The sequence below is a fragment of the Mastacembelus armatus genome, chromosome 9, assembly GCF_900324485.2.
Source record: "Mastacembelus armatus chromosome 9, fMasArm1.2, whole genome shotgun sequence".
NCBI classification, from domain to species: Eukaryota; Metazoa; Chordata; class Actinopteri; order Synbranchiformes; family Mastacembelidae; genus Mastacembelus; species Mastacembelus armatus.
The window spans coordinates 8,278,664-8,306,493 of NC_046641.1; the positions used below are offsets into that span (position 1 = coordinate 8,278,664).

General features: G+C 40.8%; 2 protein-coding genes across 3 annotated transcripts; one reads left to right on the plus strand and one right to left on the minus strand.

Annotated features, from left to right (window-relative positions):
• The first annotated feature begins 9,295 nt into the window (after positions 1–9,295).
• Positions 9,296–14,406, plus strand: adra1aa (adrenoceptor alpha 1Aa). The gene is made up of 2 exons (XM_026321996.1): positions 9,296–10,196; positions 13,838–14,406. Exons 1-2 carry the CDS (start codon positions 9,299–9,301, stop codon positions 14,404–14,406), a joined length of 1,467 nt encoding a protein of 488 aa, XP_026177781.1. The 5' UTR covers positions 9,296–9,298.
• Positions 14,407–17,541: 3,135 nt separating this feature from the next.
• Positions 17,542–27,679, minus strand: dpysl2a (dihydropyrimidinase like 2a). 2 transcript variants are annotated; one of them, XM_026321278.1, is made up of 14 exons: positions 27,207–27,679; positions 25,329–25,417; positions 25,070–25,254; positions 24,769–24,933; positions 22,403–22,464; positions 22,200–22,280; positions 22,047–22,115; positions 21,818–21,938; positions 21,574–21,730; positions 21,135–21,276; positions 20,843–21,013; positions 19,721–19,900; positions 19,385–19,592; positions 17,542–19,300 (listed from the first exon to the last, which is right to left on the minus strand). In XM_026321278.1, exons 1-14 carry the CDS (start codon positions 27,246–27,248, stop codon positions 19,209–19,211), a joined length of 1,764 nt encoding a protein of 587 aa, XP_026177063.1. In that variant the 5' UTR covers positions 27,249–27,679; the 3' UTR covers positions 17,542–19,208. The 2 variants fall into 2 exon arrangements, with proteins under 2 accessions (XP_026177063.1, XP_026177064.1); XM_026321279.1 differs by lacking the exon at positions 27,207–27,679 and having other exon boundaries at positions 25,070–25,151; positions 25,329–25,381.
• Between the last annotated feature and the right edge of the window lie 151 nt (positions 27,680–27,830).

A 27,830-nucleotide genomic window follows, 5' to 3' on the forward strand; every position in this document is an offset into this window, starting at 1 on the left:
TATGGTGATATGCATGTGGATATTAGGATTTCAGATGAATATCCCTGTAAAATATTGATGCAATGTGCGTCACAATACAAATAACAGTGCAGCTGAAGTGGCATCTGGAGTTGTGATTAATTAATCAGATCATAGGCAGGACTGTCACTGGTCAGAGGGGGGCAGAGTGTGTTGTCATGTTAGATAATCCTTGCCACCAGACCATCATGCCAGCACAGAAAAATGCCAGAACAGCTAAGCACAATCAGCCTTCAGGGTGTGTGCATGTTTGTAAGTGTGGATGGTAAGAAGGCAGCAGCAGTCACCCCGTTATAACCCCCTGGTATGACACCGCATAATAAGGGAGCAGCTTTTAGGCCATAATTAGAGTCCTGTTCATACTGAAGTTCTGTCTGCTAAGATAATTAGGTCTGTCTTCATTACAGCAATTGCAGATAGCACGACGACTGGAACCCAATAAAAGGTCCAACTATTATACCATCATGCATCTTCCTGAGGCTCAGCCTTTCTACTTTAAAAACCACCAGGTCTCAGAAATGATTACGGTAAAGATGGCATATGGGTGGTGCACAGGTGCTGCTGAGCAACACGCTTTTTAAAAATTGAAATACGTCTGCAGACTAATATGATTCTTTATTTTTAGGCCTGTCGAGCCATGTGTGGAAGAAATAAATGACTGTTAATCTCTGCTTGTATACGAGCTCATTTTTTGATGAATATAAAATGCATGTGGGTGGAATGTGGGAATGGATAAGGTACTAAAAGAGAGTTATCTCTCTGTTTATTAACAGCCATCTTAGTATCACAACTCGAATGAAGGCAGTGTCTACTGCCATTCCCATCAAACACACATATGCTTTTGGCAAATGTTAGCGTATAATCACACATAACTAAGATGATAACTTTATATCTGCTACACATCAACATGTTATTGTGAGCATGCTGTTACTGGATGATGATTTTATTCATCTGTAGGCATTTAGTCTTGTTATGGTGTTATAGTTTAGTGTGGGATATGAGAAAAATATACTGAAGTAACTTAAATCTGTTACAGTCATAGCTCATTGCCCCAAAAATAAGTACATCATGCTAATGTATTAAAAGGAACAGTTTGATGACTGACTTCTCGCTTCATTAAACTGACTGACATTCCCTATTATGAATGCATAACCACATCAGATTTCAGAGCATAATAAAATACACAGAGATTTGACAGCTTTGAATCACTGAATATTCTCACTTGGCACAAAAGACAAGAAGCTTACAATTAATGACAAACAGCCACGATGAAGTAATGTATGCTACTTTTCTCATATCATGGCAGGTACAGTGTGTCAGGATGGTTACAGCAAGAATATGTCTTCTAATTCTGTCCATTGCTACTGAGGAGTGAAGTGAAGTGGGTATTTTTCTCCTTCTAATCTGCATTTCAGGTGTAAGGCGAAGGCTAGCTGCATTTGTGTGTGGGTGGACATGGCTGACTGCTGCAGGACACTACATGAGGAGCTTCATCGACACAATGACCATGTCTGTCTCATTTATTTCACAATGTCAAATCATTTTTGCCCCTTCAGCTTATAAAAAAACACACACACACACTCTGGCTTTGAGAATATTATTACAATATGACAAATAATGTAGCTGTTTCCATTTTGACTTATGAAGTGGAAAGCATATATATCTCTTTTCTTCTTAAGCTATATACCATTTCATAGTCGCACAAACAAATCAGTACCCTGCAGCATAATGTTAGCCGTCAGCAATTACTTGGGGAGGGGGTCTTGTCAAAGTCAAAAACATAAGAGAGGAAATCTCTTGATATGCAATTAAGGTGAATGTCACCGTAAATGCCAGCATTAGTGTGAATGCTCAGCTGAGGTTTGTTGCCTCCATGACGGGAAATGTTTCTTACAGTGCAGAGATATTGATTTCAGCATCTCTCAAACTCAGCAGTGCGCCTCTCTGCATGGGTGGCTCAGACAGGTAATTGCTTTTCCAACCAGCCTTAGACTTAGATAGCACATTAGACCCAAACAAAGTGTACATACATAGAAATCAACAAGAAACATACAAGGATGATTTTGCCACTTCATTATTTTATACTTTGTTAAAGCACTGTATTGATTCACCATTTTATTTTAATGCTTACACAATTACACTGAAGTTAATCTGTTGTTGCGTTAAACAGCTTACTGTCTGTGTGTGCAAGGCAGTCATGCATGCATACAATAATGAGCCTCAATCTCCGCAAATGTTAGGATAATTGTAACCTAAATTGAAAATGTTTTTAAAGGTACTCCATTTGTGACATTTCATTTTATAAAATAATAAATTTAATGTGCACACAGGTCCAATGCTTTCTGCTGCTGAATGTACTTTTAAAGAATTTGTTTTTGACCTGATAGAGTAGATTTGCCCCCAGGATTTAACAGCAAGTAGAAAGACGGAGAGCACCGTAGGATGAAGGTCTTGTCATTGATTGAGCTGAGAAGCTGCACTTTAAATGGTCAAGTATTTACTTCACAGATGTGCTTAACATCTTTCACTGTGAGCCAGCATCTGCCCAGGTAAAGCCTTCATATCTGGATCCAGCACGAAAAAAAACAAAAATACACCAACTGGCTAACCCGAGGATTTGAAAACAGTGGGAAGAAAGGAATCAGTCCCCCCTCCAAAAAAAAAAAAAAAAAATCAATGTGGTGTGCTTATTCATGTGTGTTTGTGGGCGTGTGTTAGTGCACTTGTTTCTGCTTCATCGCTTCATCACAGCTTAATAAAAAAAAAAAAAAAAACAGAAATTGTAATGCCAGATAAATTGCAGGTGACCGCTATGTGTCTGTCATTAACAGATGTGTACTGAAATAGTTATGGAACAGACCAGTCACCTTATGGTCTTATAGACTATATACATGTTAAGTTACAGTACATCCCTTTATAGGTCAATCATTGAAATGCTCAAAATTTCTACCCTTGACATTATTGGAGGAAATTACAACACTATTTTTTATTTTTATGACTTTTCAAAAAAATCTTTATGTTGGAAATCAAGGTCAGTAAACATATACGATTCCTCACATTATTGCAATAATGCACAGAAAGATAGAAAAATATCCTTAAGAGGAGAAGCCACTTTATAAAACTATGAAAGACTAGTATAATAGTAGTATAATGTAGTATAATCTACAGAGGAAAAAACAATAATCCTCAGCATTTATATCATAACAGCTGTCCTTATGTTATGCTGAAATGTGCTAATACCGTAAAGAGAAATGATTTAGAGTGAAGCTCACAATAATTACAGTGAAATCATTTGGTAGCCCATACACCAGTAACTACAGGCCACTAGAAGAAATAAGGACGTAGGGCTCCACAGAGAGACGACAAAGGCTTAGGAGCAAACACAATGAGTTTTGAGGTGTCATTTGAAAAAAAAAAACGTTCATGTCCAGTCAAAGGTGGCCTGCTGCAGCTTGTTGAAAAGTTTGGATAGAGTCTAAGAAAACAATACCATGAAAAGTTTTACAACAAAAGTACATCATTATAATAAGTTTCCCCTCGCTGGATTCTCTTACAGTTTGACAGCTGGCAAGGTGAGTGGCTGTCCTTAATGAAACATTTCTGAATGAAAAATCATTTCGTGTAGACAGTGACTGGTTGCGATGACGCACGGGGAGTGATGCTGAAGCGGGGTGAGGTGATGTGAGGATGAGGATGGTTGGTTGGGTGGTCGGAGGGTGGTGTGTGTATTGTGTGTGTGTGTGTGTGTGTGTGGGGGGGGGGGGGGGTTATAGGATGGTGGGTGGGTGGTGTGTGTGTGTGTTTTGGGGGGGGGGGGTAAGAGAAATAGTGAGTCACTTGGTACTCATCATCATCATCATCATCATCATCTAAAGAGACTTGGAGCACCTGAAGGTCGGGCGCTTACACGGCAGATGTGAGGGCTCTCCATGATGAGCGCAGTTGGCTCTCCTTTCTCTCCCGGTGCGACTCACCAATCGCCGTCCAAATGTGGCTCAGGCGAACCGTCAGGATGTGAAAATCCAACTCAAAGTTAGGTGAGTCCCGGATAATTGAATTTCAATGAATTTCAAGCTTGTAAATGACCCTCTTGAGTGAGTAGATCATTTTTCATCTGTCGTTGTTTCTAATTTAATTGACGCGCTCCTTCGTTTGCTGTCCATGCTGGTAGGGCAGACGTCAAATTGCATTGTTTCTGACCAGAGCGGACTTCGGATTTTTGAAAAAGGAGGAATGAACCACATAAATTTAAGTCCAATCTAATCGATCGTGCAGATGGAGCCGAGAATAATGTTGACTTATTTCAGATTTTAACTACATTTTAGGGAATAAGTAGTTAAACATGCTTTATCTCAGCGAACAGGATCTATGTGCATAGCCAGAACTGTCTTTCCAGTCTGCGGGAGTTGCCTTGACTAAAACAATAACACTGGGTGGCACGGATCTATAAATAGTTGATGTATATGATGCTATTTCTGCTGCTATTAAAACGCTCTTCAGTTTAAGATCAAGTCTTCAGGATTATGAGAAAGTATCTGTTGTGATGAAAGTAGTAAAAGATAGTAGCCTGTATGTGGCGGCAGTAAAGACAGTAGATAATAGCAAAGAAACAATAGTAGTATAGTGACTGGTGACCATCCCACACATCCCTGCCCCTGTCATTTTGTTAAGGTGGATGTCACTGCACTTCAGATCTCACCTATGATCCGGCACTGTGCACTCAGGTTATAGAGCTGGGAATCACTCCAGCACAACAGTGAAGAGGCTGAGATTACATCTGAGTCACAATGGATGCTTACTCCTGGCCAATTAAAATAACTGCAGCCATAGAGAGGCTGTGTGTTTCCACCTGTCCTCAGCATTACTGTGGATCCCTGCCCAACGCTCAGCAGGAGCTACATGTCAACCACAGCCACACATTGTTGTGGATCTGCCTGGAAAATAAGCGATATTTCTAGACCACTCCATGGTGGAGAAACATGTTACTGTGCTGGAAAAGAGCTTAACCAGTGTGGATGACTTTAGGACACTGGATCTGAAATCCCATACCCCTCAAACTTACACCCTTACACACTGCTGCTTAATGAAATCAATAGATTCAATGTAATGTACAAACCTGTCAGTTCTAAGTCATCTCATAATTATTAGTTTTAATCACTAATAATAAAAATAACTAATATATAGTAACCAATTCATAGTCATTGGTGTCTAATTGCTGTAATATAAAACTGAGCTAAAACTTTTTTTACACAGCTGAATGGATCCAGTCAGTTTGACTGAATTTGCCTGAGAGTGAATTCATTAAATGTATTGTCTCCATGTTTAAAAAAATACAATATACAAACAATTTGAAGACACAGGAGAGGCACTAAATATTTTAAGATGTGGTATCATTTTCTTGTCTAGAGTGCAAAATGATGACGGTGTAATGAGCTAATGAGCTCCTGCAATGCTCCTGTGGATAAACATGTGACTCTTACTTTGATAATTACCTTTGAGGCATCAGTGCCCTCCCCACCTCCTTCCTCTGCTTGCATGAGTGGGAGAAGCTCTCAGGTGCAGCGTTATGATGGCTGCTGAATGCAGGCACAGGTGAGACATAAAACCCCATCAAACATGTTAAACAGCTGCGCAATCCAGCGTGGAGCGGGGTTTGTGGGGCACAGCAGAAAAGGTCATCCGGTGGTTAATAGCGTGGCAGGGAAAAATGGCAGGGGGGCTTGGAGGAAAGACTTGAGGGGACTGCATAATGCACAATGTAGATAGATAGATAGATAGATAGATAGATAGATAGATAGATAGATAGATAGATAGATAGATAGATAGATAGATAGATAGATAGATAGATAGATAGATAGATAGATAGATAGATAGATAGATAGATAGATAGATATGAAACACACAAGAAAAGAGGGCAACTCAGATGAACTTTTAATTTTGTCTCAAATAAAGCAGCTTAACAAAATCCCAAAATCGGCTGCATGGCCGCACTACTTTTACTAGTCCCCTCTAATCTACATTTCGTTAAGGAACATCCACATTACAAATGTCAGTAATCTGCACAGACAAGATTAATTTCACATCTGTTAAAGTGAAGGAGTTTGTGTGGTACCAACACATTGTTTTGAATCAAAGGACAGAACATTTAAAACAAAATTACTTCAATGCATCAAAGCCAGAAGGACCCGCTCATTCAGCAGCCCTGGAGGAGAAATGTACGACTCTACCAATTAATATCCAACTGAGCAATTACATTTCTCATGTTGTTTATCTTATACGCTATAAATAGAAAGAGTTTCTACTTTTTGACAAAATATATTAAGTTGAAGGTAATAATGCAACATTTTGGGGAATAGGGATAGACAGATGAGATGATTCACTCAGCTTTCATGTGTCCCTGAAATGTGGAACTGGAGCAATCAGACAATTAGCTTAACTCAGCATAAAGCCTTTGTAACGGGAAGGCAGGGGTTAATAATTAGCTTAGCTTAAAGTAGCAAAAGCTAGGAGCACGGCTAAACCGCACTAATGAACACAGCTCCTATCCAGTTTGTTTACCATGTACCCATACTGGTATTTAACCAAGGGTCTAGCAGCCAGCTGACAATTAGCCCAGTTTAGCATAAAGACTAAAAACAAGGGGAAACAGCTATAGACTGGCTCAGCCTAAAGGTCAGCTATTCTTCAAAAAACAGCTGCACTCCAGTCTAGTGGCCTAAGCACGGGATAAACAACACAGAGTAAAAAGAAAGGAGACTTTTTATGTTAGGAAATCACTTGGCTTTGCAGACATGTCTGAAGTAATGTCTTTTTCAACATCAACAACCCACACTACACCTGAGTCCACCTGCACAGGTGATACTGACAACACTAGTTAGTGAAGAGCCATGTCAACTGAAGACACAGTAGACCAGAACAGAATAGATGAGAATAAAACAGAACAGAACAGAACAGAACAGAACAGACTAGAATAGAACAGAACAGAACAGAACAGAACAGAACAGAATAGAACAGAACAGAACAGAACAGAACAGAACAGAACAGAACAGAACAGAATAGACTAGAATAGAATAGAACAGAACAGAACAGAACAGAATAGAATAGAACAGAACAGAATAGAACAGAATAGAACAGAATAGAACAGAATAGAACAGAACCGAACCGAACAGAATAGAACAGAACAGAACAGAATAGAATCGAACAGAAAAGATTAGAACAGAACAGAACAGAACAGAATAGACTAGAATAGAATAGAATAGAATAGAACAGAATAGAACAGAACAGAACAGAACAGAACAGAACAGAACAGAACAGAACAGAACAGAACAGAACAGAATAGAACAGAACAGAACAGAACAGAACAGAACAGAACAGAACAGAACAGAACAGAACAGAACAGAACAGAATAGAACAGAACAGAACAGAACAGAACAGACTAGAATAGAACAGAACAGAACAGAATAGAATAGAACAGAATAGAACATACACACTTCACTTTATGTGGGCATTGCACAACAACATGAATTTCACAAAGAAGGCTTTCATGCTAAAATGTCCATTGCTGTGATTTTGGTGAAAAAAAATTTTTTTTGGTCAAATCCCATCAGCATCTAATGAACACTTTATATCTTGTTTAATATATACCAAGACCTAGATGTTAAAACAACCATTTATGGTTTTACGTGGAATTACTGAAAATATTTCTTGACTGGGGCAGTGACTTTGTGGAGTTATCACTTGTTATTGCACCACACTTACAGCTCAGTGATTTAAAAAAAAAAACAACTTCACAAATCTCATACTGGAAGCCTAAACCACTTTCCTGTGGGAAAGGTTGATGTTTTATGACCAGACCACCTACGCCAACCTCCTGCTAATGTACATCTCTGTATGTTATATCTCAGTTACTGCAGTGTCATAGTGTCGTAGTTACTGCAGCCACCAGAGGTCACCTAATTACCACATGTATCGATACCGGGAGGTCCAGGAGGCTCCTCCTCCACCATCTCTATGGGTGTGATAAGGCCTTATAATAAGCATTGAATGACGCGACAATACTTGAATCAGTGGTTTTCTCCTGTTTGCTTGCTTATGCTAAGCTAAGCTAACATTTATGTGAGCGGTAACAATATTCCACAATAATATAACTAATATTATATCAGTCAAATCAGTTAATGTGAAACTGTTAACACGGTATTGTTTTGACCTGTAACGCTATAGCCGTCAACAGTGTGATACTGATCTGTTGGTGGGATTAAGCACAAGGCCACAGTTATCTGGTACAGGACAGTTTAAGATCATAATCAGTATGGCAAGAAAATCCACTTCAGGTCTTGAGTGAGGCTAATGCATTGCCAACTCTCCAGCTATTCTGGTTTGGTTCAATGTCATTGAGCGTTATAATTTTGTGATGTATTCGAGACTATTCAGTGAAACAGGCAAGTGGTCAGTCCCAATATTGGTTTCCTCAACCTCGCATTCTGTTTAGTCGATAAGCACAACACGAAGCTGTGTTGACATTGATCTGACAGCAACTATGGCTCAGACATTGTCTGTCTCCCACAGTCTTCATACATCTGAGCCAAATGTTAAAAAAATGCAAAAATGTAATAAAACATCAAATATTGATGACTACTTTTGTGTTTTACTGTTTGATTGATGTGTACATTGTCTCAAAGCAGATTCTTTTGTCTCTCTTTCCAAAGGCTCTGGATTTTTTGCTGTATTCAAAAAGAAAGCGCCACTTGCGCACAACAGAAGTAACCTGGATGCTGCATACTGCTCCCCTACCTTCCTACCCAGAAAAATTGTTTTGTCATTGTTTACAACAGTGAACCTGAAACTTTCGAGCCCAAAGTCCAGTTTTTGGTTTAGAATATATGTAAAGATTTGTCTAGAGATGTACACTAATCTTTAATGGCTTTCTAATAGTGTTGTTGTATTAGTTGCATAATAATATTTACCTTAAACATCAGTAACATTTTGCGATGGATTACAGGATTTCAGTGCACTAGGTTTTGCCTGCATATATTATACTTCATTCCACATTCTCTAGTTTTGTTTTTCTTGATGCATTGCCAACATAATGGCTCATTTGCCAGAGGCATCATCATTCAAATTATGTTTTGCCAAGACAGAACTAATGTGATCATTAGTCTAATGGCATTTATGAAAATGCCCTGATCCTCTGTTTCTCTTGTAGTCAACTTAAATAGGTGTGTGCTTCAGTCTACCTCTGTTGCACAAGCCAGTGTCGAGCACCAGCGTAGTGTTGGAACAGATGGTTCCTGTGCTGGACAATATGACCCCGGCTCCTCTGATGCAGAACTGCTCAAACTGCAGCCAGGTTTTAGTCCCAGAGCTCAATGTGGTCAAGGCGGTTGTTCTGGGCTTGGTGCTCGGTGTCTTCATTGTTTTTGGAATTGTTGGAAACATCCTGGTAATCCTCTCAGTAGTTTGTCATCGGCACCTTCGGACAGTCACACACTATTTTATTGTTAATCTGGCAGTGGCAGACTTGCTGCTGAGCGCCACTGTGCTACCCTTCTCTGCGATTTTTGAGATCCTGGACCGCTGGGTGTTTGGACGGTCCTTGTGTAATGTATGGGCAGCTGTGGATGTGCTCTGCTGCACTGCCTCCATCATGAGCCTCTGTGTGATCTCTGTGGACCGCTACATTGGAGTGAGTTACCCTCTACGTTACCCAGCCATAATGACAAAACGCAGGGCTCTGCTGGCAGTGATGCTGCTGTGGGTGCTTTCTGTTTTCATATCTATTGGACCTTTGTTTGGCTGGAAAGAGCCAGCACCAGAGGACGAGTCTATCTGCAAGATCACAGAGGAGCCAGCCTATGCTATCTTCTCTGCTGTGGGCTCCTTCTACCTCCCTCTGGCCATCATACTGGTCATGTACTGTCGCGTTTATGTGGTGGCTCACAGAGAGAGCCAGGGCCTAAGGGAGGGCCAAAAGACAGAGAAGTCAGACTCAGAGCGGGTGACACTGAGGATACACAGAGGAAACACAACTGTATCAGAGGATGAGGCCCTTCGCAGCCGCACACACTTCGCCCTGCGACTGCTCAAGTTCTCTCGGGAAAAGAAGGCAGCGAAGACCTTGGGCATTGTGGTTGGATGCTTTGTGCTGTGCTGGCTGCCCTTTTTCCTGGTGCTGCCCATCGGTAAGTCCAATCACCTTGTATGAGATTCTTAATTTGTGAGTCCGATGAAATCCAAAATCTCTGTAGCATCTGTAAAACAGCCTCAGTGAAAGAAACCAAGTCAGTATCCAAACAATATCAATTTACTCAGCCTGCGCTGTAGTTGCTTAAATGGTGAATGTTAAAGGAACAGTTTGACATTTTTTTTGCTGAGAGAAGGCTGATACGGTACATATTAGTTTACAGCCAACAGTTGGTTCGCTAACCTTAGCATAAAGACTGGAAAAAGATATACTAGCTGTTTCCAAAGCTAAAAAAATTACAAATTAATACTTTAATATTACTCCCAGATAATTTGTTTAATTCTTATTAAATTCAAAAGGTCAAAATCAGGAGGTTATGTTCCCCCTATAATTACTTTCTAGAGTTCCTAATAAGCTTTAATAGTGTTGGTAGGCTGGTTTTAAGTTGTCTCCAGTCTCCAGTTTCATCTTGAACAGAGAGATATGAGAGTGGTATTCTAATCAACCTCTAAGTGACAACACAAATGCCATTATTCCATTAAAGATGCACAGGATGGTGATTGATCTGCTCTTAAACCTTTTATTCAATAATAACTGACAAATTAAACAAGCATTCATATATGAATTCATATATTAATGCACTCGCATGAGTCAAACCACTCATAAAAAGCTCTTTAAATTCTACATTATGTTATTTTACCCATCCATTCATTAATTTATGCCCGTGGCAGCTTTTTAAGTGCTGGCAACTGGTTATAGTTTGAGGATGTCAATTGAATTGGTCCTCTGTGAGAGCACTCTGAGTTTACTATCATTCAGACAAGCCTTGTGGCCTCTTGAGCAGCATAGTAAATGCTTTGCCTCAGCCAGGTAGATGGTCTATAAATAGGCTCAATAAATCTTTCAGATGTCTGACGACCTCCACTGCTCCCCTGTCTGTAAACAAAGACACACAATTATATATTTCAGACACTGACCCTCGAATGAAGTTTTACACTGTAGCTCTGCTCTGTCCTCTTTCCCCTGTGTCCATGATTCACAATGCCAGCACAGGTTTGATATATGAAGCCATCACATTAGTGTCAAAACCTCTGATGATCCTTTCAAGAGCACCCAGCTCAATCAAGTCCAGCTAGAAGGGAAATCACATGACTTGCCAACCGGTTATACACTATAAGTCATTGTGTCAATATGGAGGGAATGTCAGAAGAAAAGCCAAACCAAGCAAATTTGAAATAGTGTATGGCAAAATCCCTCACAAATCCCTCAGGGTTTTTATTCATTCCATGCTCTCACGCTTGTAAATATAGCTGCTACCATTTGGCTGAGTACTTTCCTGACTGGGAAATGAAGAAAAGCCTCAGCCTACCGATGCTCCATTACTAATACTGGCGTCAGGCTGCATACCCTCTGCCACATAAAGTCTGTGGACAATGATATATTTAGCAGGGAATTACCAAGCAATGAGCTTGTTTTCACACATAGAGCCGTTATTTTGTTATCAGAGAAAAATAAATTGTGGGAAATCAGTAATGTCAAAAATCTTAAAAGGTGAGCTGTTGAGGCTCTGTGTTTGACACTGCAGAAGTCTTTCTCAGTCTTGCTGATTTGAAGAATGACTTTTCATATAGTCCTTCTTTCATCAAGGCACAAAATGTACCAAAAATTATTCCATTAATAAAGAATAATTTCATCCCAGACTAAGGATCAGTGTTTCACATCTGTGTGAGGTTAGGTATGGTTTATACCTCTACATCATAGCAGAAAGATGACACCAAACCACTGCTGGTCAACAAAATCAGATTTTCACTTGGTGATGTTCATATTTTCAGGTTTCGCTTTATAGCCGCACTGATCAGTATGTTGCCATCTTGCCAAAAGCCAATGGAAAAGAGGTTGTTAACCTCAATGAGAATTTTCCATGGTTAAATAAATGTTAAATAAATAAATAAAACATGAACATGCGTCAAATGGATATGTGTAATATGAAAAGTGCCACTGGTACCCACAGATAACAATCTGTAATTCCCCTCAGTTCTACTAAGCTTTGCAGCATCTATACTCAATAGCCAGACTCTGAAATACAAAATACAATTTAATCTTGACTCTGAACAAACACGTTGCTATCACACCGTCTTATCTTTATGCTTTCAGATGCTAGGAGACACATTGTTTTCAGAGGTAGGATCATGACATGGTGAAATGGCATTTTCAAATAACCAGTGCAAAGAATGGAGAGGTTAATGACGATGATTGAGGATGAGCCGACTGGGAGAGATGCATGCTATCCAAGCAAAGCCCAAGGCCAAAGTGTATTTTTTTAAAAACACAATAACAGGCAGTGAAATACATTTTGAAATACTACATTTTGAAAAAAAAAAAAATCAATAATGCCTATTAACCTGGCCATCATATCTTTTCTGTCAGATGTTAAGGTTTTGGCGACAAAACAGAATGCCACCTCTGGCATAAATAAATGAATGTGTCCTATATACATATTTGTTCAAGAATTGAAATATCCTTTGCTTAATCCAACCTTCCTGGACCCATGACACCATGGGTGTTTGGCCGCTACAGCTTATTTGATTTCATGTTTTCAACTAGTTACATAAATAATCACTGCTTTAAATCAATTTGACCAAACTAAAATTTGGGATATTTTTATATGCCGGCTTTAAAAGTCATATTTCACACATTAGCTGTATTGATACAAAACTGATATTAATGTGGGCACATTTGTGAAAAACAGCCTTCATTGCAGATTGGCTACATTCACTTTTGAAGAGTATCAATTACAATTTGCAGGGGTTTTATAAGTCAAGGGGTCGTATAATTTCCTCAGAACAAAATATAGTGTGGTTTAATTGAAGGGAACGTTACAAAAATTGCAGCTGTACAGCCTTCACGTGATCACTGATGCCACTGAACTTGCGCAATAGCACAAAGAATCTATCAAGAGTACCAGCAATAACTGAATTGTTCTTTTCAGCACGGCTGGGGATAAAATGTATTTTCTGTGCGGTCAGGCAGAAAATAATTTGCACTGAAACTCCCCCCACCCTCTTCCTTTCTATCCATCTCTATATCACAAGCTCATTTTTCAATAGCCCACCTTTAACTGTCTGGAACATCTCACCCAATAAAGCATTTCACAAGACAGCTTCTCTCCCTCTACCTCTGAAGATAGATGACAGATAGATAGAAATATTACAGCTCCAACAAAAAAGCCACCCATTTAATTATTTTAATGTTTCACTGGCAGTAACTGGGTATGTGAAGAGTCACCTACATTTATAGGGACAAACAGACCTGCATGTAATAAACCCTTTAAGCCATTTTTTTTCCCCGTTCACACTCTCTGGTCTGACTTAGCAGCAGAATTTATGATCGCAATTTTAATAGTCTTTAACCTTGATAGCAAGTGGAGAGTTTTTTTTTTTTTTTAAATTATCATTATTATTAGAAACTTAGAAATAAATCATGTTACGTAGTTGCAGATCATGTGTTAGGTATCAGTTCCATCAAAGGACTGTGTTCAGATGAAATACTGTAAAAAAAAAAGTAACTGGAGATGATTTGGGTTTTGCTGTTCTTTCTCCAGTAATGTGAACTGCCCTTTTGTGTCTAATATCCCCGCAGGCTCCATGTTCCCTGCATACAGACCTTCAGACACCGTGTTCAAGATCACTTTCTGGCTCGGTTACTTCAACAGCTGCATCAACCCCATCATCTACCCATGCTCCAACCAAGAGTTTAAGAAAGCTTTCCAGAGTTTACTCTGTGTTCACTGTTTGAGAATGACTCCCAGATCACACCATCATCATCATCATCATCATCATCTGAGTGCAGGTCAGAGTCAGGCACAAGGTCAGAGCCAGGTTCTCACTCTGGGCCTGGACAGCAGGGGAGCTTCCTGTAGGCTCAGCCCATCCTCCTCCATGGCCCTGTCCAGAACTCCTTCCTCCAGGGACAGCAGGGAGTGGAAGGCCTTTTCTGGATGCCCCACGAACGGAACTGGACCGGCCGAGACGAGCAGGGCTAAAGTAGCCAAACTCTGCAGTAAAAGCTTCCACAGGACATGCTGTTGCGTTCTCAGTGATGGGACTTCCCCTCAGGACTCAAACTGTGCCCAACCTCCTCCTGTCGGAAACCTTCCCACTATTAAAATCCACCAAATGTCCCTGTCAGATAAAGGAGAGCCTGTATAGTGACTATAATCCTTCATCCATTAGTCATGGCCCCCTTTCTAAGATCACAGATGAAAACATATTTCCTTTTGCTATGTTACCATCACAGGGGAGTTTTGCTGAAAAGGTGGCTGTGTTGAAATCTAAATTTGACATATCTCAACTTTTATATCATTTTGTGATTTTTCCTGGACGTAACATCGTCACAATCATCCAAAGAAATATCAGAGGCCCTTTAAATAGATGGCTCTTGACTGTAGCTTTCTAATCATAAACTACTGCAAAATACAACTTGGTAGTCCTGTCCGCATATTATGGACACAGTTTTGCCTTTTAACATTAAAATAAAATAAATGACTAAATGACCAGCGTCAGAAAATACAACCCTAAGCACTCTCCTGAGACCTACATAGTAAATAAAAATCTGTGAAATTATTTCCTGAAGAGGAACAAGTTTACATATTTTATATTACAATGATAATGTATAAATATGCGAATAAGAAAGTTTTATATAGTCTTTCATATACACTGGTCAGTGGTGCTCCTGTTGTCTCCAAACTTTGCCCGATGCTATTCCTGTTGTCAAAATGTTTGTGTACTGCTCTGCACACAGTACAAACCACGAGAACTTGCATATTTCTGTGTCACGTAACAATAAATTTGTATGACATATTCCTAACAAGGGATTCATGAGGACATTTTTGGACCCTTGTTGTTTCTTTCGTTTTGTTTGGGGGGGGGTTGATTCATTACATATATAGCCCCTCAAAACTTCTAGCTCATGTATTCACATTCCAACAATTTTGCGTACCTCCTGGCAGCGCCACATAGATGTCTTATTACACTTGTGTGGAATTTTTTTAACTGACCTTGTGGTTGCTGACCTCAATCCTGACCAGGCCCCCAAGCCTCTTAAAAAATCCACCAGATTTAGAGATGTCAAGTTAATGCATACAGTCTCAGACATTCTTCTCTCAGGCCTTACTCCTTGTGTTTCTGTCTTTCTTAGTCACCATCCACACACATGAAGCACACAGCCTTGTAAACATCTTCTTTGTGGGGGCTGGATACGAGCAAAGGGGGAAATCTGAGTGTGCTAAGTGCGAGTTCAAGACTGCAAAGTGTCTCTCTTTACACAGCGGCATCAAAGGGCAAGAGGACAACCTCTGCCAACCGTATTGATTTATTTTCTCCAGGGTATTTCTTCTGTAGTACCAAGATGCTCCCTTTTATGAGGGTGTGAGGGAAGAGATGCAGTCGGCATCGTTAAGCCAACACCCCCCCTCTGTGCGCTAAGTTCAGTCCAAGAAGCGGCAGGTTTTCCCACAGGGGAGAGACCTGGCAGTGCAATCAGAGTGTTGGTTTGTGTCCGCATTGTCATTGACTGCCATGTCTGTGAACCTGTAAATCATGACATCTCTGCACAGATGCCATTAGGAAAGGTGCTCCCAGCTGCAGCACTAAACTACAGATGGTAGAGATGACCTACTCCACCCCTCCTTTTATTGTCTGCTTCAGCAGAGAGCAGTGGCATGATGAACAAAAGCTTTAGCAACAAATACCTGTGTGCTGTGCTTTATGAATATATATCATCCTCCAAATGCAATAACTGTAATTCATACTATAGTTAGATCTGCAGCCTTGCAGGATATAGATTGGAGGAGTTGAAGAACACCGCTCCTGTGTTTCACCAGCACTCTCTGGTTCCGTCCAGCTGCTTAATTTTATGTATTCAAGGTGAAATTAAAGTGTATAGTCACTGTGACATTTTCTGAGTATTCTTTTATAACACGGTTGTCCTAACAGATGCAAATTACCGAGCCCACAATTATTGTTTCTAAAGAGGAATAAATTGAATCATGTTCCAAATCAATGTTCATCATGATACTGTACTGATGACAGATCTCTATTGTGGTCTTATTACAATGTATGCAGGGACTGAAAGCATAGCAAGCTCTGCTATTCTTGCACACTTCCCCAAGAATGTTTAGTTTCGCACAGTCTTACTGAAGGTTTTTGCTTGTTAAAGTGCTCATCAGTAGGTAAAGATGACACATATCATGCCTTCTGCACTTTTATCAGTCTCCTCATCCTAATTGGACAACTGCCATGAAGCTCGGAGCGGGGTGGAGGAGATATCACCCCACAGAACTTTTGCTGATGTGTGCTGTGACGTAGCCGTCGTCTTGCTCAGTTAATTTTACTGTAGGCATGGCATTGGGCGACGTGTTTAAGGAGCTGGAACAAGATGCTGCTCTGAAGACAAAGTGTGCATCACGAGTCTGTGCCTCCACCTAGTGTCTCGCTGCCTCCACGCATGTACAGCTGTCCATCCACTGTTGGGATGTGCTGTGTCTCAAAAAGATCCATTATACAGCTTGATAAGTTATTTTATATGTGAGTTTACTAATCTTTCTCTGGAAAGGATTTTTATATGTATGTAATCATATTATATACCTTTGTGAGGAGATTTCTGAAAAGGATTGTGTAATTTGCCAATAATTATAAGGGGACTGGACACAGTTGGTACATCTCAGACTAATCAAAAGAATCTTTTAAACAGGGAATACAAAAAGTAGTTATAATGCAGGCAAAAGCATTATATTATTAAAGAAGCTCTATGAAGATGTTGTGTGAAATATCAAATTGTGTTTAATATCAATTTACTTCAGAATGTTTAAATGCCTCCTTGAATATCTGAAGTTATATATAAATGTATTATCACTGAAATTATTTAATGTGTCATTGAGTAGAGGTAGTAGAAAATAGAAAATATGTGAATGAAGTACAAGAACCTGAAAACTGCACTTAAACCCAGAACTAAATGTACTTAAGTTGCACAGTAGGTCAACAGAACATGCAAACACTGATAGATATTAGATTAGATAAAGGTATTATTGATCAAACATTATTAGTAATAAATCAACATTTACTTGATTTTGATGGATTATTAATTTTTAGAAAATTTATCTTTCAGGGAAAATACATAATGAAAAGCAATACTAGCATTATCAATACATTCTACATAATTACCTAATTTTAGTTCATTCCAATGAAAGCTTTCTATGAAATTATAGGACAACGTGTTTATGAAGTTCCAAAGTATGAAAAAAAGCATACCCAGAGTTTTATTTTTATTATTTTAATTCACTGCTCAACACAGATATGATCAAATCCTGACAGAACCGATGATTTCCCCCAAAAACCTGGTACCCTACAAAACACACATGACCGAGAACAGCATCACACTTGCCGGGAGAGGGTCAACAACATCAATCACCATTACCATGACACTTCCTCAAATGTAAATCACATCACATTATAGCTTGGCATACAAAACCTACACAAGGCAATGAGGAAGAAAGATTCCAGGGTTTTACAGTATGACTGTACAACGCTGCATAAGTGACAATTAATGCCTCGAGTGTATCTGGCGGCTGGTAGACAGGTAAGATAAGAAGAATAGGATATCTGGTAATTCATTTACAACACTAACACTAAGAACAGTGGACACATCATCAGCACACTGTGAGGGATTTCATATACATACCAAAGCATTTTTCCATCAGGTCTCAAAGATCATGATTCAGCTTCTTAAATGAGCCTTCATAGATACAGTGTGCTATCAATATCTTACAGAACAGGCAGGCAATTATTTCAATTCGGTTCAACAAATATCCCGAAACACACAGACACATCCAAACACAAAAAGGTGCAAGTTCACATACAGTTTTACCATTTGGATTGTTACGGGTGCAAAACAAACTCTCTCTAAACTGGGCAAATGGTGACTTTAACCTGGATGCTATTATTACAAAGCTTACACGACTGCTGTGCGGACATCATCTGCACAAATACAGAAATGGTCATATAGCACCAGGCGAGCAGGTTGTCAGCAAACGTCCTGACTAAAATCTGTCCTCTATGCTGCTCTGATTACCGGAAGCTTGTTGCCCTGACAGCTTTTGAACAAACATAAGGAAAATGATGAGATGACGGAAAATGTTTCTCACAGAAAACATTATTTCTACCGCCCATGTCCAGGGAGAAGCTGAATGAGTGGTTGAACCCCTACAATACCCTTCCTTTTCCTTTCAGTGCAGTCAGCGATTTCCAAAATGACTCAATAAAAAGCAAAACAAAATCAATAAAAAAAGAAAGTTTAAATGTAACACAACAGGAAGACTGAGGTGAATTGTGCAGCTGCACACAGCATCTACACAAATATCAAATACTGCAAATTAAAAAAGGTGTGGTAGAAACCATATTCTTCAGTCTAATCTTTCATGATTAGATTTTTTTTTTACTAAAACAGCAATGTTACAGTGTAACAGCATTACATCACGACCTCCAACACAATCTAACTAATACCTCAGAAATGAACAACACAAGAAAAACAGTCAACATTTGACTTTTCTAAAGTGCCTTCTCATGAAATGGTCTGCTTCACAGGACTAGCTTCCTGCCCACTTTCTCATGAGGGCAACTAAAAATTTCATGTGCAGTAATATCTTTTATACAAAAATGTAAACAAATGTAAACAAACAAATTGATTTGATGATCAATTTGAGCTAAAAACAGCTAAAAAAGATGCTTCGGTTCACTAGATACTTCCTTGACAATGGAAAATGACAGGAAAGATGAAACCAAAAATTGATTAGTGCTTTCTCTTTCTTGCATGAGGTGACAGTGGTAGTGAGTGAATACGACTGGATGGAGTGTTTTTGGGTGGGGTGCAGGGGGAGTCAAAGGCGACCAGATGTGGTGTGACAGTGCTAAGAGTAGCCTCTGGTGCCCTGCGCCCCAGCTCAGTTCCGGGGAGCTCAGCCGAGGCTGGTGATGTTGGCTTTTCCACCAGGAGGAGCCACGATGCGCTGAGTGGTGCGTCGAGGAACATTGTCATCAATTTGCGCACCTAGATAAAAGTTCATAAAATTAGGACACAATATAACTTAAGACATCTACCTATGAAAGAAATAAAATCGGTGCTTTCACTCACCAGACAGACTAAAGCCAGACTGGTGAAGGTTGCGCACTGGCTGGTGAGTGAACTGCTGCTGCTGCTGTTGCTGCTGCTGCTGCTGCTGCTGCTGCTTGGCAGGGGAGGTCTTCACTGAGGAGACTTTGGACATCACCTTGGGAGTCACAGTCACCTCACAGACTGGTCCATCATACTGGCCTCTGGGGACTCCTCGCAGCTCTGTGAGCTAAAAACACAGGCAAATCTCTTAGACCACGAGCTGTGTAGTTCACCTGCTAATAATAGAACTCTGCTTCTCCACAGCTGGATGAATGTGCCGGCTCAGAGGTGCAACTATCTGCAATTAGGACTCACCCTGCTGCGAGCCTTTATCCTCTTGTAGACGTGGTCAGGGAAGGGTTTGCGACTGATGAAGCGCCCACAGCCCTCAGTGGTGTGAAGGCTGCCCTCCTCCAGCACAATCTTGCCCTGGCTGATCACCACCAGAGGACCCCCACGTACTTCTGTGCCCTCAAAGATGTTGTATTCTACAGCCTGAAGACGTGACCAGGAGAAAATTGAAATACTGCTGAGAACCAGCGTAATACATAGCATGTGCCATTACATCATAACCACAAATCAAGACGTGTAATATTCCAGATTTTTTTTTTTTGTTTGTTTTTGGATAAGTTGTTCTAAATAACCTTAAATGTACGACACTTCTTAACAGAGCTTGGTTTGTACTATAGCATGTCCTGCAACCACTTGAATACGACCTTAAAGGACCAGGTTTTACAGTCTAGTAAATCCTGTACAAATAACAGCACTCTCAGCCAATTCCAAATTCATTCTAACGGAATAAAACTTTTATACGTCTCTTCCAAGGGCTCACTGCTTTTAGTTTATTTCAGCACAATATCAAAAATCAGCTAAAACAAATAGCAATTAGCAAAGAAATATCCCTGCAAAGTAGTAACGTTTTGAAAGAATATATCATTACATCAACCACAAAGGCAGACTGGAACAAACAGGCTGGTGGTGCAGTTGTGACACATGCCAAATATGCAGTCCAAACAAGACTGTTTTTGCTGCCATAAACAGGACATTTTAAAAACCACTGCTGGAGGACTTGTAGAGAGGCAGTGAGCCTGTGGATGGCCTGACATGCAGTTTCTGCTGAGAAGTTGGTGTTATCAGTAACTTTAGTTTGACTTTTGCCTTGTGCTGTGCTCCTTTGATAACTCATTTTTATAGCAAAATGAGCACTGCACACACATTTTGGTCTGGAAAGTGGGTTACTTCACAGAGCACAGTCTGTCCAATCAGAACTACTCAGGGGTTGAAAATCTGTCTGGCTAACCAGGACATCTCATTTTGAAAGTTTACAGAATGCTGCAAAATATTAGAAAAGCCAAAATAGAGGTTAAATTTGAACACAGCATGAAGGCAGGTGGACATTGTGGACAAACGTAGAGACAAGCAAAGTAATCATCTGACCAGGTTGTGGCTCTTAGCTGAGATGATCTTGGTGACATCTGGGTCCCACAGCACGAGGTCAGCATCGGACCCAACAGCAATGCGGCCCTTGCGGGGGTACAGGTTGAAGATCTTGGCTGCATTTGTGCTGGTCACTGCCACAAACTGGTTTTCATCCATCTTTCCAGTCACCTTTTGGGACAGGACAATATATCATATACTAGCATTTACAACATTTACAAGGTCATTTGCTCCCTGCTTCAGTGGCAGGAGGTTTTTGTACCATGTGAAAAGTGGGTCATATCAAGCTCACCACACATTTGTCCCAGATGAGGGACATCCTCTCTTCAGTGCCGTTGGTGCCCTCTGGGATCAGGGTGAAGTTATCTTTGCCTACTGCACGCTGAGAAGTCAGGAAGGTGCAATGAGCACTGCCAGTCACCTGCAGGTCCCCACTAGATTAAAAAACAAACAAACAAAAAAGAAAAACAAACTATGGATATGCTTCAAAGGAGCAATAAGTGTCAGCTTTGACCAACTCCTCATGACAAAAGTGTGATTAATATACTATTTTGGTCTTAGATGCACATCTGTAAATTTCACTTCAGTGTCCGTCCTCCCACAGTGCATTTCATATTGACTGTGGTTAGAAATCAGAAGTATAACTGAATAAAAATAAAACACAGCCCACTGCAGTAACACATGTCAAATTGTGTTCCAGCTATCTTTAGGCACTGTCACAGAGCACCTACCATGACAACAGAGAGCTGAGGTAGTCGGGGGTGGTGGGATCAGGGCTGAGCGGTGGAGAGGTGATATAGGCTGCTGCCTTGGCCCAGTTCTTGCTCCAGTAATGGGTACCGTCTGTGCCCAGGCTGGCTGATATAGGCTCTCCAAAAACCACAGCACCTTTGGGAGCAGACACGACTATGTTGGCGCAAAGCAGAAGTGTACAGTGCACTGGCAAATAAAAAGATCTTTTTGTTATTTCTTTACCCTTTTTCCTGGCGAGGGCAATAACATCAGCAGCACTCCGGCTCATCACCTTGGTGATGTAGAGGGGACAGTTGGTCTGATTGGCTATGGTGACAGAGCGATTGACTGCCTCAGCCTCCACCTACAAACACACAGTCAGACTCATCAGCACTGCACTGGTTTTATACATTAAAAGACTTCATCACAAATCCTTTTCATTCTTGGCTACGTTTGTTGAGAAAACTCTTACCTCCTCTGGACGGCTAAGCACGTGACCTTCAGGGCCAGTGATCCCCAGCTCTAAAATGCGTTTCTGTTCCTAAAACATCCACACAACAACATCACGATCCAAAATAGATATAACTGGGTACAGCTGAGACTTTACCATCTGTGATTCTATTACCTCTGCAATGATGTCTCCATTCTCAGCATGCACCTGCGCAATGGCTCCGAGATCTCTGATGACACTGAACACTTCATAGATCTAAAAGAAAATGACACACATTGGTCAGCTCACAGTTCGGGTGTCTTAACAGCCTAGAAAGCATGCACTATGACACACAACTCAGCAGAGACCGCAGTCAAACGACCAGAAGCTGAGCATACCTGAGAGTCAGAAAGTTGGAAAACCTCCTTATAAGCCAAATATACCAAGAAAGAGTTGACACCTGAAGATAGAAAACATCCAAAAGTGGAATAAAAAGCACAGAAGAGGGAGAACCCACAGCAAAGGAGAAAAGTAAAATAAAAAAGATAAAAATGATAAAGCAGAAATATTGAGTTAATTTTCAGTTACTGTTTGTTCACTCAGTGAATTGTCCTTTCCCCTTGCAGTGTAAGAGAAGCATTTCACCACACCAGTAAAACTGAAAAGTACAGCAGCTTCAGAAAATATCCACACCCCTTCAAATTTTGCACACTTCATTGCTTTTAATAGATAAAATCTCCATTACCATTTATAACCTAATGACAAAATGAGAACATGTTTTTTAAATTGTTTGCTAATTTATTAAAATCAAAAACTGAAATTTCTCATTTACACAAGCATTCAGACCCTGAATAAGGTACTTATTCATTTCTATTTGCTCTGCACTGCTGGATTTGGCTCTATTTATCCAATTCTGGTGCTCAGATATTCATGAACTGCCATTTTCAAGCCTCTCCACATGTCATATGAGGTTCAAACCAGAGATCTGGCTGGGTCACTCATACCCCTTTTCCACAGAGCCAGTTCCTCATTCTGAACCAGTTCTTTGTGTCTGACAGCCAATAAACTGGCTCAGGGCTGAAAAATCTGGTGCTAACTTGGCACCAACTCTGCTGGTCTAGAAGTAGGAACTGCTTATGTCACGAGCCAGGGCAGGATTAATGTGACTGACAAGAGCGAATCCGAATACAGTATTCAGCAGCGCATAAACGTTGGGTTTTACAAGTATTTATTTCAAACAGATATTAAAATGATTTGTTTTCCGGATGGAAAAAAGAAATTAAAACATTGATCTGTAAAGTGTTGTGTGTATTTGTGTGATGTGCAGGAAGACAGGAAGAGAGAGAGCAGAGACTGAAAACATCAGCAGTGATCAGGTTATTTTTTGTTAACTGGTTTGACGAAGTAGTTTATTACAACATTGTCTTTGTTTTCTTGTCAGACCTCCGACATGTGAAGAAGAGTTTCTGACCAGGGAAGGAGATGAACCTTCTGTCCTGTAGCAGTGTAGATACTAATGTTACCAATAGTTCATTCACTTACACACTCTGCCCACTGCTCAGTCAGCCTGTGTGTCACATGGTTGATGGAATCACGTTGGACAAACACAGTGCTATTTATATTTCTAAGTGCTCTAACATAATTGATATGCCTCTATTTTAACAGAGAAGATGGAAACGCAGCGGAGCTTGTTTGACTGGAATGTATAATGTGACATAATAATGTGGCTCCATGGAGGTTCTCTAGCCCGTGGAAAAGCAAACCTGTACTTAGAAGGTTTGCTAGCGGAACCAGCTCTGACCTGGATCTAGTACCAGGCCCGGAACTTTGTGTTGGTCAGAAAGGCTTAACATAGACAGTCACACACCTGTCCAGAAGCCACTTCAGATGATCACAGTGCAGTGAACCATTGCCCTCTGTATTTTGGTTGTTTTGCATTCATCCTTTCCTAAATTCTTACCAGTCTCCCTGTCCCTGTCTCTGTCTCTGAGAAGTCTATCAAAACATGACGCTGACATCACGATGCTTCACTGTAGGGATGCTACAGTATTGGCCAGGTGCTTCATGTTCTCCAGACATAGAGAATTAAGAGTTCAAATTTGAGAAAACTTTTTCCTTCTAGATCTCAAAGACCATTAAATGCTATTTGGCAAACAGCACTTAACTCAAAGTGGTTTCCATCTAGCACTCTACTAAAAAGGCCTGAATGACTGTTCAGTGCCGCTGACATGGTTGTTGAGAGCATGAAGTTCTGTTAATGACTATAAGGTTCCTACATGACCAAGGCCGTTGTTGTACATCACTTTGGCTGGACTTCCAAATCTAGGAAGAGTTCTGGTGGTTTCAAACTTCTCTACCTCATAATTATTGAGGCCACTGTGCTCCTGGGCACAATCAAAGACTTAGAAATATGTTGTACCTTTGTCTTGATCTGTGACTCCAGTCAAGTTATAGACACATTTCAAAGAGCATTAAAGCAAACAGGATGCATCGTATCATAATTTGAAATGCCAGAGCAAGTGGTGACATTTTAGTTTTTGCCTTTGAGTAAATTTGTAAACATTTTTAAAATCATGTTTTCACTTTGTCTATAAGAGTAACTTAATGCAGACTGATGAGTACAAATGTGTTTTTCAGCCATATACTAACCGAATCTATAACACAATGAAGTGTGCAAGAAGTATAGAGATCTGAATACTTCCCAAAGCAACAATAAGTCAGTGATTTCACACCTCCGTGGAGATCTATGGTGGTGACTGCATACCGTGATCGTTCACCAGGGTCTCCATCTCTTCTTGGGAGCTTTTGTTCCACTCAGTGATGTCCACATGCAGAGAATAGTCACAGCAGGACTTGCTATCAGCCCACTCCCTCCACTGTTTGAAAGCAGCAATTAGGCTGACGCCAGGCTCCGGTACCACGTGGTCAACTATAAAACACAAACAGCTTGGACTTAACGAGCTTAAGCAAACTGCATAATTAAATCTGCATCTGCAATTTCTGCAACATGATTATTGTGCTTTTAAACTGGTTTAAAATGTGTGGAAATCTGTTGTAGTACATACTGATCATGGTCGTCCCCCCAGCCAGGGCTGCCCGGGTGCCCTGGTAAAAGTCATCTGCTGCAACCATGCCTCGGTCGGGCATCTGAAATCGGGTGTGCACATCAATACCTCCAGGCATCACCATTTTCCCATGCGCTTCTATGATCTTAACTCCCCCAGGAACAATGAGGTTGTCTCCGATTTGCCTGAAGGATAAAAAATGAATGGAAGCCCTTATCTGCCATAGTTCTCATAGGAGCAAAGGTCAAATTGAACTTACTTAATGACTCCATCTTCCATGTAGATATCAGCCAAAAATGACTGATCATCGTTCACTATCTTTGCTCCTTTGATGAGGAGACGGTCACTCTGGAAGGAAGAAAAAGCATTTTGCATCATCCACAAAGCACAAATACGTGATTCTGTGAGTGAAAATGAGTGAAAGAACAAGAAATCATCCTTTACTGTCACGAATGGGGACAGAAGATGTCCCTATAGCTCAGTAGATCAAACTATACCAATCCTCATTATGATTATGGTTATCTATGTGATTCACTGACCCATAACATACTTATTTAAAATTTAATATTTAAAAGGACAGAGCCATTTCAGAAGGAAACGTTCAAGTAAGAGAGCAAACCCTTGAGTGGCACAATTAGTTCCTCCTGTATGAGATGAAAGAAGAGCTTACTGGGCTGGCCTACTTCTCCTACAGTCTTTCTGGGGTCTCTAAGGAGAATACTGAAAGCTAATGAAGACAAAAGTAGTTTACTGCAAACACTGACAGCAGGCATTAGGTATACTGTTTATAGTTGCACTGCATCTCCAAGGCTGTAAATCTCCTATAATTGAATCACATAACCTACGTCCTCTCTGTGCCTCTCGTTACTCAAAACGACTTTCACTGTACAAAAATGACTGGTGTCCGTAGCTCCCTAAATGAATGTATCAGAAAGTTCACTGCTCTTCTGTAAAAATAGGCCCCTGTGATTAATCCTCTAATCTATTGTCATAAAACTGAGCTGATAACTAAGAGCTGAATGTACTTTTGCTTCAATTAACCAATTTACCCTTAAGAACCACCTCATTTAAAGTATGTCACTGTGAGGTTATGACCACAACCTTTACAGTATTGCTGTTATCTAAAATGTGCTTTTTGAAAGGATTCAGCTGCTGTTATTCAGGGACAAAGCCTAATCTTGGCGCTTTGTTAAAAGCTCTGCTGAGTGAAACTACTTGCTTCTTTCCGAGCTAATAAGTACCTGACTATGTGTGTCTGAAGGCCTCGGGGGCTGCTGCAGACTAAGTGCTGTCTGCATGTTATGCCTGGGATGTCAGGGTTCATGTTTATAACCCCGGCTTGATCTGAGAGAGAGACCTGACATCCACCTTGATACCCGTCTGGACAAAACAGAACCTGACAGCGAGCCAGTACATTTCAGCAGACAGTCTGATGTTATGATCAAACGTCTTCTGATGATCACAAAGCTGCTGTCTATATGCTCTAGCACTCTGGCTATAACAGCAGCATGATGAAAGCTCTTGGATGCCTGTTGTCCAATGACCTACTTTACAAACAAGGTTTTATTTCTTCTAACTACCACACCATTCCTATTGCAGCTCCTCTGTCCTGTGCTTTCTGGCTGAGGGAAAAACCACATCATAAAGCAACACAGACATCAAACTCCCATGTCCAACAGCACTGCACAGAACAACCCATGCTGCTCCCACTGTAGCTGCTGCACTGCAAGACTTTGATTACTGTCACTGGAGAGGGCAGACCACAGAGGAAAACGGATGAGGACACCCCTAAACCTGTTCACTGCACCCTACGAGCCAAGGATGCTCAGAGGACTGAGGAGGAGGAGGAGGTGCACTAATGTTGCTGCTGCTCAAAGCACAGAGCTGCTTCAGCCAAGCCCTGCACAGTCATCATATGGAGAAATCCCAGCTATGCTGCTGCAAAACCCACGGGCTGGTGATCCCGGCTCACCCAGGCAGGCTGCTGCTGCTGCTGCTGCTGCTGATGCTGACAGTGTAAACCAAAGGGCAGGACAGCTAAGCGTCAGCTAGCTGTGGGTTCAGTTCACCCTGAGGCTCCCACCACCACTGCAGGATAAATTAGATTTTTTTATTAAAACGAGGAGTCGATACTCACTGTAATTCGGGGAATGTTCTTCTTTCCCTGGTAACCCGACATTTTGAGGATCCCTCTGGCACAGCTTGGCTAACGCTAGCTAGCTGGATGAAAGGATGGATGGATGCTGTCTGCTTTGTCGACGCCCCGTGCGACTTTTCTCACTATTTATGCCGAGAGTGAGTAGCGTTTGTACAGTGCCGCCCCCTAAATGGTTTTTGACGATGAGGTATATATTGGCCTGACAAAACTAACGCTGCTGCTAGAAAAGGTCCATAAAGACCAGACAAGCACCAAGAGGAGATGGGCCACAAAGAAATACTGCGCATGCGCACTACCCCGCCCTGCTCAGCAAATAGCTCCATGTTTCTTTGATGTGGGGAACCAGCAACACCTGTTGTGGACTGTGTCAGACCAGCATGGGCCATGGGGCTCCAAATGGTTACTATTATTATAGTAATTAATCATAATATGAGAATATATTATAATTAATTATTAACAGTTATAATTACAGTTAAGCCCTTGATGGTGATCCCTTTATGGCAACATCATAAATACTTGGACTGGTGACCTGTCCAGGGTGTCTACCCCTGCCTTTCACCCAAAGACAGCTGGGATAGGCTCCAGCAGATCCCTCTGACCCTG

Coding starts and splice junctions, on each gene's coding strand:
- adra1aa (XM_026321996.1), top strand. CDS start 9,299: ATGGTTCCTGTGCTGGACAATATGACCCCGGCTCCTCTGATGCAGAAC. Junction 10,197..13,837: donor TTTCCTGGTGCTGCCCATCG/GTAAGTCCAATC, acceptor ATATCCCCGCAG/GCTCCATGTTCCCTGCATAC.
- dpysl2a (XM_026321278.1), bottom strand. CDS start 27,248: ATGTCGGGTTACCAGGGAAAGAAGAACATTCCCCGAATTACA. Junction 24,934..25,069: donor TGGGGGGACGACCATGATCA/GTATGTACTACA, acceptor TGTGTTTTATAG/TTGACCACGTGGTACCGGAG. Junction 19,901..20,842: donor CAGCTAAGAGCCACAACCTG/GTCAGATGATTA, acceptor TCACGTCTTCAG/GCTGTAGAATACAACATCTT.